This window comes from Pelophylax lessonae (assembly GCF_965119305.1).
Source record: "Pelophylax lessonae genome assembly, chromosome: 5".
NCBI lineage: Eukaryota > Metazoa > Chordata > Amphibia > Anura > Ranidae > Pelophylax > Pelophylax lessonae.
In genome coordinates, this window is record NC_138772.1 from 278,850,930 (window position 1) to 278,862,226 (window position 11,297).

An 11,297-nucleotide genomic window follows, 5' to 3' on the forward strand; every position below is an offset into this window, starting at 1 on the left:
AGCCATTCAAACAGTAGGTGCCTGCCTGCAAAAGGAAGACTAGATGAAGATGGTAGCCCCAGCAACAACTGGGTCACTGGAGGGATTTGTTTTTGGGCAAGTATTTACCAACATGCTAGTATGCAATGCATACTAGCACATTATGCTCTTAACTTGCAGGGGGGAAGATTTTTAGTATTTTTTTTTTTTTTTTTACGCTTTACTACCACTTTAAAATGAGCACCCAGTTTACAAACTAGCCCAATCTAGAGAATATACATTGGAGTAGTTATTAAAGACCTAAATGTTTGAAGCGATTCCCTTTCCATGTCACCCAGATACTGCAACTACAACAGATATAGTTGTGGAATACATCCAGCAATAGGGTAGTAAATAAGCACTGCAGCACTCCAGAACACTGGACGAGTATTATTTACAGACTATGTACATGTCAGCAACTGAGTGGTTTAGAAATACAACCTGCCATTTATTTATAAGCTTAAAAATGTGCACATCTCTCTGTAACTACAATAGGCCTCTGTCGGAAAGCCTTCCGAAGCAAAGATCAGAAAGCACTGGAGTAATCCAGCACACTATCGTGACATATCCAGGTCTGGGTGTCTGCAGATCTTACTTTTCTCAAGCACATATCTTGCAGTACTCACTAGGTCTTCTTTACAAGAGAAGTGACCTTTGCCCGTTATAACTCACGGATAAATAACATCTACATACAAGGTGAAGCGTTTGCAGTTTTCTTTTTTCCCTACATGGGTTCCTGTTTATGTTAATGCTCAAATATAGGTGTGACATGAGCACATATACCATAATATATACAGTACATACAGTATATCCTACCACTGCATATATTGGTGGCTCAGTAATCACCAGACATTACAATGTAATCCAGTCTTGGACACAAGCCAAATATAAAGAGCATGTAACTATCTACAGCTTTGCCAACTTCCTCTGCTTGAGGCCAAAGAATAATTTGGTTATGTCTGAAACACTAGACTGTTTTTCAAAGTGCAAAAGACGGATTGTGTTGGCAAACTTATGCCAGAACGGGATACAGTCTTTCTCAGGTGTAAATAATTTTGTAGTGGCTGTTGCTATTGTTCAAAGGCCAACTGCAGACAAAAACCAAATTTAAAGTGGAAGTAAACGTTCATTATAAGTGTTCTTAAAAAGGTTGTCTTCCCTTTCCCCATACCAGAGTCATATAGCCTTCCACAATCTTTCCCGTAGTTAGTACACGCGAGAACTTTTGCACAAACCAATCAAAATGCACTTATTGCATTTTTTTTTTTTTTTACCAAAAATATGTAACAGCAAAAAAAATGGCCTAAAATGTAAAATTTTGATTTTTACATTTTTTTTTGGGGAATGTTATATAGCAGAATTGGAAAAATATTGTTTCTTTTTCAAAATTGTCACCCTTTTTTTGTTTATAGCGCAAAAAAAAAAAAAATAATAATAATAATAAATCGCACAGGTGATTAAATACCACCAAAAGAAAGCTCTGTTTGTGGGAAAAAAGGGACATCAATTTAATTTGGGTACAGCATCGCATGACTGCGCAATTGTCCGATAAAGTAACGCAGTGCCGAATCGCACAATAGGGCCTAGTCAAGAAGGGGGAAAACCCTTCCGGGGCTGAAGTGGTTAAAAACACTATCCCTAACTTATCCTTAAGTTATCCTGAACTTCCACTTTAAATAGTGCATTGTACCTGTTGCCTTACTCCTCAATTCTCTACTCTAAAGCCTAGTACACATGGGCCAAATGTTGGCCGTTTTTTATTGAACTGGCTGACTCTTGGCCCGGAGTATGGCAGCCGGCAGGCTTCTGTCGGACGAGCATGCCGGAAAACCAGCATGCCGACCCACTCCCGAACAGTGTCCTGGCAAAACACAATAAAACAGCTTGGGAGATCACTGAACTAATATCGGATTGTTAGTACACCGGCTCTGACCGGGGCGGTCAGTTTTATTTTTTTTTCAACCTGCTGGGGTCAAAGTCATGGTTTCCTCTGAGCCCAACTAAAACTTCTGCCCTGAGAACCAGGCATTTTCCCCTCCTTATATTCTTGGGCATTGGCCCCTCACTGCCCCTTGAGTTTTCTTGCTTCTGGATGCTAAGAGAGGTCCTGGCCACCAATTAGGTGTCCACATCACTTGGAGGACCCCAGAAAGTAAAAGAAAAATAGAGATGAATCGTCATGCGACTGTGGCTTCTGGTAAGTAAAATGGGCATTTGTGAAGAGAAGAGGTTGTTAATATCCTGGAGTTTATAAAGACACAGGGGCAGGTTAGGCCATTTGCACCTAATTTTGTCCTTATTTATTGGTTGGTTCACTACTGGGCAGGGGGGGGGGGGGGTTCTATTCCCATCCTGGTTATACTCAGAACATGGAAGCAATTTATATCTCCCGTTTCCATTCAAACTGCAATAAACCTATATTCATATTAGGAGCCCACTAGAGATCCAAAGACACTAACCCCTACAGAAAAACAAAATGGAAAAAATTACCTTGAAAGACAGAAACCAAGTACGCATTAAAAAAACTCCCAAGTGATAACTCAGACAGCAACAAAACAACCATACACATTCCATAAATTACTGTACAAACTCCTTAAAGTGGTTCTAAAGTCTAAACATGTTTTACCTTAATGCATTCCTTGCAATAATGTAAAAAATGTTCGGCATCACCACCCCCCCCCCCTCACCCCCCCCTTTTACTTGCCTGAGCCCTCATTCGATCCAGTGCTGTGTAAGTCTACAGCTTTTCTCTCCCCTCACTTCTGGGTCTCGCTGGGGTACCGGGAGCCATCAACACAATCAATCACTGGGTCTCGCTGTGGGAACTATCAACATCAACCACATTCTCTCACCCCCCCCACCCTCCCCCGCTGTTTGTATCAAGTGACATAACAGCCGGGCTCGGAAGCGAGTACACGAGTGCCCCCATGGGAAGTGACTTCCCATGGGGGCACTGGACAGAGGAGGGCCAAAAAGCTCTGGCGGAAGACCCGAGAAGAGGAGGTTCATGGTTGCTCTTCCATTGCACAGAGCAAGTATAGACATGTTATTTAAAGAAAAAATAAATAAAAATCCACCTGCTCAGTGGGAGGAAATCAGTGGAATTCGCATAAAGAAGGCGCCCGTGTGAAAATGACCTCAAGCTTAACAGACACAACAATCTGATTGCACAAAGCTATTTAGATCGATATAACAAGAAATACCATATGTAATGCAAGGCCTGCCTGATTGGATAGGTTAGGTAGGTCCTCATATTACATATTTGGTAAATCTAAAGTTGACTATACAGAAATTGTATGGTCAGATTGGAACATTGATCCTAAAGTTTATAAAAACTACAGGAAGTCCTACCTAAACTTTCCATACAATCTGTATCCAATCAGGTAACCAATTAACTATATGAGCTCAACCCCTCCCAGTTGGAACCAAAACTGGGCTGAAGCTTTAACTGTAGGATGAGCCAGGAAATTGCATCTGTCAAAAAACATCAGCAGATCTTAAGAAAGCAAGCTAAAAAAAAAAAAAAAAAAATTTTTTTTAGAGTAGTTGGAATGGATTTCTACCTCTAAGTTTTCGTAGCAAAACATGGCACAGACCGGACATACATGCTATTCAGAATCCCTCGCTACCCAACAGGAGAGAATTCCACTTGATTTTTATTTATACAGAACATGAAATGAGGAAATCGGCGCCCATAAATCTTTTTTCAGACCAATCCAAAGCTTGTGGAAAAATATTTCATAAAATACTGGGCCCCTTTACCACTACATTTATGGACAAAGAAATTGCAGCACATCCGTAATTGGAAAGTTACAAACTTGATTACATTTAGATTCAACCTTTGCTGATTAACCGAAGAACACAGAAGTCCTAGGGACATTGTGCTTCCAAGCTTAAATACTTATCCAATTTGAAATAAAAAAGGCACAAACTGTCCAGGAACACAAAATACACAGCAAAGGAACCCTATGAGATTAGAGGTTCAATACAGCGAATCTCAATTTCTTTCCCAAGCCCTCATTTACTCTAAAACACACAAATATACATCATACGGCAATCAGCCATAACTTTATCAGCACTGACAGGTTAGGTGAATACCATGGATTATCCCATCTGAATCTGAAAGTTTGTGGGATTTATTATTCAGCAAGTGAACATGTTGTCCCTGAAGTTGAGGTTTTGAAAGCAGAAAAAATGGGCATGGCAGTTTGTGTATGGGACTGCATAGCCACCGACCCGTTAGGGCACCTATGTTGACCCGTGTCCACAGCCAAAAGTGCCCACAATGGAAACATAAGCATCAGAACTGGACCACAGAGGTGGCCTGGTCTGATTAATTTTTCTTTCATATCACGTGGATGTCATTTATGTGGATGTTTCTGGACATGTTCCACCTACCTTAACATTCGACCAAGAACACCCCTTCATGGAAACTCTATTCCCTGATGGCAGTGGCCCCTTTAGCAAGATAATGCAACACTGCAAAAATGGTTCAAGGAATGTTCGAGTCCCGCTTCACACATATGCGATGTCAGACATCACAAGTGATTCACAGCGCACTGCTCTGCAAATCACATGCCATGTCTGTGCGTTGCGAATTCAGCCATACAGAAAAAGTCGCACAGGACTCTTTATTTGGTCCGCATTCACACCTATGCGATCCCATTCATGTCGGAACTAACAGTTCGCACTGCGATATGCAACCTGATCTGGGGGTGTCGTTAACTTTGTATTGACACCCCCAGCGATTTGAATATGGCAGTGTGAAGCGGGAACCCGCAGTGGATTCGCAGGGTTCCCGCATTGCATATGCGTGAATCAGCCCTGAGGAACACAACGAGTTTGAGGTGTTGACTTAGCCTCCAAATTCTCCAGATCTCAATCCAATCAAGCATCTGTGGGATGTGCTGGAAAAACAAGTCGGATATATGGAAGCCCCACCATGCAACTTAAGAGTACTTAAAGGATCTGCTACTGATGGCTTTGTGCCAGATATTACAGCACACCTTGCAAGATCTAGTGGAGACCATGCCTTGAGAGGTCAGGGCTGTTTTGGTGGCAAGAGGGGGACCCATTCAATATTGGCCATAAAGCTATGGTTGATTGGTGTGTACACACAAACAAAAAAAAATATTTTCTAAATATACACACATTCTCCCTGTATGTGGGTTTCCGCCTGCTCTCCGAAGCAGCGTTTCTCAACCAGGGTGCTACCTGGGGTTCTAAGGGGTGCTGCAGTGTCCAGTATTTTTGCACAGGGTCATGCATTTCCATAGTACAGGCAGACCAGCACCACAGAAATGCTTGCCATTATGGTGGGTGGCATTTAGGGCAGTCCAGGCTTTTGCAAGGGGGCAAAAGTCAACCTCAGTTTAGCCCAGCCATAGATGGTTCGAATCTCAGCTGGTTCAGCAGGAGCCGGATGAGATTCGAACCATGTATGGACAGGCTGAATGTACCAAGTTGATTGATAACCAACTTGGGTACAACCAGCCCGCCAGATTTTACATCCGATTTTTGCTTGTGGCTGCTATAGCCCCTAGCAATGGGGAGGGATTCCCCTGTCAGCACGTGGGGAGGGATTCCCCTGTCAGCACAGACTGTGTTGATGGGGGGGGGGAGAGATATATATATTTTTTTCTATACTATTGAACAAAATTTCTTTTAAAAAAATGATTACTAAGGCCAGCCTTAGATTGTAAGCTCCTTGAATCAGGGGCTGAAGAGAATGTACAATATATGTAAAGTGCTGCATAAACAGTACTATACAAATACTTGTAATAATAGCACAGAACACATTTTAGAGGGGTGGCAAGGGCAAACACCAGTGTAAATGGGTCCTAATTATATGGACACACTGTTACATGAACCTGAACAAATGAACACGGCCAGATGGTGTACATAATGATAAAGTATAGAAGTTTTCCCTTAAAAGAGAAAGAAATTGATGGAATGAAAAGAGCTTTTATGTGGCAATCCACAACACTTTTTAAGGCAACGCTGGCCTTGATATGAATGTCATTTAAAGCCCATTAAGATGTGATTTAACTGCCCGATAGTTCCGTAATAAAATCTTTATGTAAGGTTTAAATAAGAAGAAGTATGCATTTTTATTACAAGCTGGAGTTAAAAGGCAGACATTTTTCTTAGCTCTGCCAATGACTTTTTTTTAATGAAAAAATTTTCCAAGTCAGAAGTAGTAGAGAACATTGGAATTTCATTTGTCTGACTACAGCAGTACATAAAAGGACGTCACACTTTTTCTGTTCATGGGACTGAGTAAACCACTTGTACACACAAAACAAAAACTCAACTTTCTGGAAAAGACAGGTTCACTTGGAAGAATGCTGCTCCATAATTCTGCTCTTTTTTTCCCCCCACTACGCAGTATAAAAACACAAAGCAGTCTTGGCTATATTCTAGCAGCGGAGGAGTTTATTTGAAGCAAACATCTAGTTTCCTCTTATCTTTAAGTCTACGCTAATAACTCTGAAACACAGTTACTGTCTTCTTGATTTGTAATAAATAATAAGAACAAAGAACAATCAGACGGCCCATAAGCATCATATATACACAGCAGATTCAGAATTTCCAGTTATTAATACAACGTAACTCCAAAGTCTTGCTGACATGTCACTCTTGTTTAAAGATACCTCAATAGATAATTGAAAGCATAGCCTTACAGCGCTGAGGTTCTTGGTGCAATTTCCATAAAGGACAGTACCTACTTGGTATTTTAGGCTTCTAAAGATTTCTATTTACAAGCAAAAAGCATAGTAGTTAAAACAAGTCCTTGAACGTAGGGAATCGACCGATAATGTTTTTTCAGGGCCGATACCAATTTACCAGCCACCCTTCAAGCCGATAGCCAATATTAGGTGCTGATATTCTGCACATTTAAATCTGGCGCCTTTAACCACTTTCAGACCGGAGGATTTGGCTGCTCAATGACCAGGCCCTATTTTGAGATTCGGCACTGCCTCACTTTAACGGACAATTGCGCGGTTGTGCGACGCTGTACCCTAACGAAATTGAAGTCCCTTTTCCCCCACAAATAGAGCTTTCTTTTGGTGGTATTTGATCACCTGTGCAATTTTTATTTTTTGCACTATAAACAAAAAAAAAAAAAATGCGACAATTTTTGAAAAAAAAAAAAAAATAATATTTTTCACATTCTTTTATATGTAATTCTCAAAAAAAAAGTAACATTTTTTAACATTTTAGGCCAATTTGTTTCCTGCTACATATCTTTGGTAAAAATCGCATATTTTGATTGGTTTCCGCAAAAGTTTTTGCGTTTACTAACGGGAAAGATGTAATTTTTATGTTTTTTTTTTTTTTTTTTACTAGTAATGGCATCGATCTGCGATTTTTTGCGGGACTGTGACATTGCGGAGGACAGATCGGACCCCCCAACTGACATTTTTTACTCTTTTGGGGGTACAGGTGACATTACTACAGTAATCAGTGCTAAAAATATGCACTGTTACTGTAATGACCCTGGCAGGGAAGGGGTTAACCCTTTGGGTGATCAAGGTGTTAAATGTGACCCTAGGGCCGTGATTCTAACTGTGGGGCGTGGCTTGTAAAGTCATCACAGAGACATGTGATCCTATATAGCAGGATCACATGACATCTGTGATAACTTCAGGGAGAAGTACGGACGGCTGCGTTTACATCAGACATCCGTCTCGGTCAGAAGTGGGAGATCGCGAGTGGCCGGCGGCCATCGGAGCCGCCTGTCACACGCACTAGCTTCCCCGCTGACGAGCGAGGGAGGGAGAGTGCCTCCGGCGGTGCGCGATCGCCCCCTAGCGCCTGCTTGTAATATTAGCTGAGCGGCTGCTTAGCTGCATCAGTCGTTATTACAAGAAGGCCGACTGTTGGCTCTAAAAAAATGGTACCAGGGTGATGTTTGTAGCAGCAGGCATCACTCCAGTATAACCACTTGAAGCAATAACAGCCATATCGGCAAGTTTGTGGCCATTACCGATACTTAGAAGAAAAAAAAGTGAGTATTGGCCCCACCGATAATCGGTCGGTCCCTGCTTGAAAGGTTCCAAAAGATCAAAGGACTTTCTACCTAATAGGACGGATTGCACATGGGATTATAATTATTTAATATATGGACATTCACTATATTTTATGTAGGTTGGGCTGCATTTTTTGTTATTCTATTTTTTCCTCCAATCGCCTCACACACACTTTAACTCTAACTGCAGCCTCTCTGCCCTCTCCTCTGTGCTCCTGACAGATAAAGAAAGCCCTTTGAAGGGTTGTAGAGAAGAGAAGATCGCAGATAAACAAGTAAAACTTATGGAGGAGGATTGGTTTCTTCTGCGGCCAAATCACTTACTGAGTATATGAGGGTTTACAACCACTTTAAGGAGTCAAAATATGATTTTTATTTATTTTGGGTGGGGGGGCAGGTGTTTGTTTACAATTTTTGTTCTACTCCAACCAGCTCCTGCCTCGACTCTTGCGAGAATTTCTCTTTCTTGATTTTGCAACCTCCTGGGATGTGCAACAGGAATATCAAGAGCAGGGACAGACAGTGGCTGGAGGGTGGACAAAGTGGTGCGTCATCAAAGACCAGCTGCAAGAACCCAAGAGGCAGTGAGCTCCTGATGACACGGGAAGGAATGGGACCTGACATGGGACAAAAGTAGCTGATCACAGCAGGACAATGCTGGATTCGCTAAGGGTATAAGAGTATGTGTTTTGAAGCTAACCCAGCAAAAAAGCCAAGAGGGGGGTAATGTCGCTCTTTAAACTCTTGCTGACCATGTGATGCCTTTTTTCGGCTGCAAGGAAAGTGGGCTTTAATACCCAGCTGCTGCACAACTGCGTCCATAGCGGCCTGAGGTTGCATTCTGCACGCATCCAGAACACTGGCCAAGGGGTCAAGGCTTCTGACCCAGAGCCAGTGTAACCACTGTAAGAGCCAATGACAGCAGTCACATGATACAGAAGCCATGCCACCTCCCAAGTAAGGAGACCACTTAAAGGGTGCCTCAGAGATGATAACATAAAGGGGTTAAATGATAGGCTCTTCCTCGGACTGATGACAAAAGTCTACGTACAATGCTGCAGAATGCGTTGCCACCACATACCAGGCGATTAAAAAGCCATCAAGCTTGGAGAGTTTATTCATCACGCTGCACAGCCCACATAGCCCAGCACTTCAGCTCCAACGAATGCATGTTTAACTAATGTAGCGGCTTGATGTTAGGATTAAATAAAAGATATTAAATAAATCATGAAGAGCACATTGGTGGCTTTTCTGCTAGTAAATAAATAATCCAGCTCCTAAATGGCATTGTTTATATAACGAAGAAAAGCATATAAGACAAAACTGATACCTTGTGTATTACAAAAATATTATAAATAATAATAATAAATAATATTAGTAGCCAAAAATAATATTTGGTCTATAACTCAAAATATAATAAGAATAATAAATAATATGATCTCTTGTATAGAACTATAATAATAATAATATTAATTATTAAAATAATATTATTATTATTAATATAGTTTTTTTTTTCTTATATACAAGAGATCAGATAATAATCTGATCCCTTTAATAGAACTAAGGAAAAAACCTATAATAATAATAAATAATAATATTATTATAGTTTTTTTTTCTCCTTAGTTATATACAAGGGATCAGATAATAATCTGATCCCTTTTAATAGGAGAAAAAAAAACTATATTAAATATTATTAAATAATAATAACTAATATAGGTTTTTTTTTTCTTCTATTAAAAGGGATCAGATTATTTTCTGATCCTTGTATATAACTAAGGAAAAAAACCTATATTATTATTATTATTATTATTATTAGTTTTTTCCTTAGTTATATACAAGGGATCAGATAATCTGATCCCTTTTATAGAAGAAAAAAAAAAAACCTATAATATTTTTCTAAGTGATATACAAGGTATCAGTTAATAATAATAATAATAATAATAATAATAATAATAATAATAATAAGACCAAAACAGATACCTTGTATATAAAAATATTGCAAGATAAAATGGATCCCTTTTACATAACTAAGAAAAAAATAATTTTTTTTTTCTTAGTTCTGTAAAAGGCATCAGTTTTGTCTTGTAATATTTTAATATACAAGGTATCAGTTTTGTAATAATAATAAATAAATAATAATAATACTATTATTATTATTACAATAACAGATTTCTTGAATATAAGCATTATTAATATAATAATAAAGAAATAATATTATTGTTACAAAAAAAAAAAAAAAACAGATTCCTTGAACATAATAAAGATAAATAATAATACTACTAGAAGAGAAAAGTGATCCCTGGCATTAGGAATTTGGGAAGTGTCCTGTGGGTTTGTGCGATGACAAGGCGGACGCGGACCCTGCGCAGGAGGCATCTCCTTTTCGTGCAGAACGCTCTGACACCTAAAAATGGGTGACAACTGCAGATGCAGTCGGACCTGTATGAAAATTGTGCATTTCATCTCTTCCATGGCCATCCTATACTTGTAGATAGAAGATTGCTCCTGCCTGGCAGTCACATCATGGATCAGATCACAGCCCAGTCAGAGCTAATGAATGTCTACATATGTTTCCAATAAAGCCTCCCCCCAGGGCTATGCTCCACAGGCACAAGCTGATTATTTATTTATCCCCCCCCCCCCCATCTACAATAACACAGTACAGTAGTAGAATGCAGGCTCAGGAGCTCAGCACTTTCCCCAGGCTGGGAGAAGTGGGGGAGCTCACGTGACCCCGGTGAGTATTACTGGTCAGGTGCGTTGTCACCCTCACATTACCTGAGACACCAGAGGGACCAGGGTCTGCTCCACTGATTTGGTTTTGATCTCCAAGCCGGTGTCCATGCTGAAGCCAGAGGAGGATGAAGAGGAGACCCCACTACTGCTGCACGGGGAAGTGGCCATGACTCGCAGAGCAGTCCTAGGTTCCCTCCTGTATCCGGATAGCAGCGAATGTGTGTGTGGCCGGTCTCCGGGGTCTATGGACCAAACTCCGACCACTCTATACTATACAGACATCACAGCTACCGAGCCACGCTACAGACGGCCAACACTCCGATCTGTGCTATCCTTCCCCCCTTCATAGCCCCTCCCACATTCCCACCCACCACCAGGGAGGTCACCTCCCCCCAGCCTGCAACTTTCTCATTCTTCTCAAATTCCTAGGTGAGCAAACAGAGCTGATCCTTTCTTCTCTGCTCTGTGCACCATCCATCCATCACTGGCACACACACACTTCTATACACCA

At 40.7% G+C, this 11,297-nt stretch overlaps 1 protein-coding gene across 1 annotated transcript in view; it reads right to left on the minus strand.

Moving 5' to 3' along the window:
* Positions 1-11,050, minus strand: part of CTNNAL1 (catenin alpha like 1) — a 474,086-nt gene extending 463,036 nt beyond the window's left edge. The window contains exon 1 of the mRNA XM_082259226.1: positions 10,829-11,050. Coding sequence (XP_082115352.1) covers positions 10,829-10,954 — 126 coding nt within the window. The 5' untranslated portion in view covers positions 10,955-11,050. The remainder of the gene's footprint in view (positions 1-10,828) is intronic.
* Between the last annotated feature and the right edge of the window lie 247 nt (positions 11,051-11,297).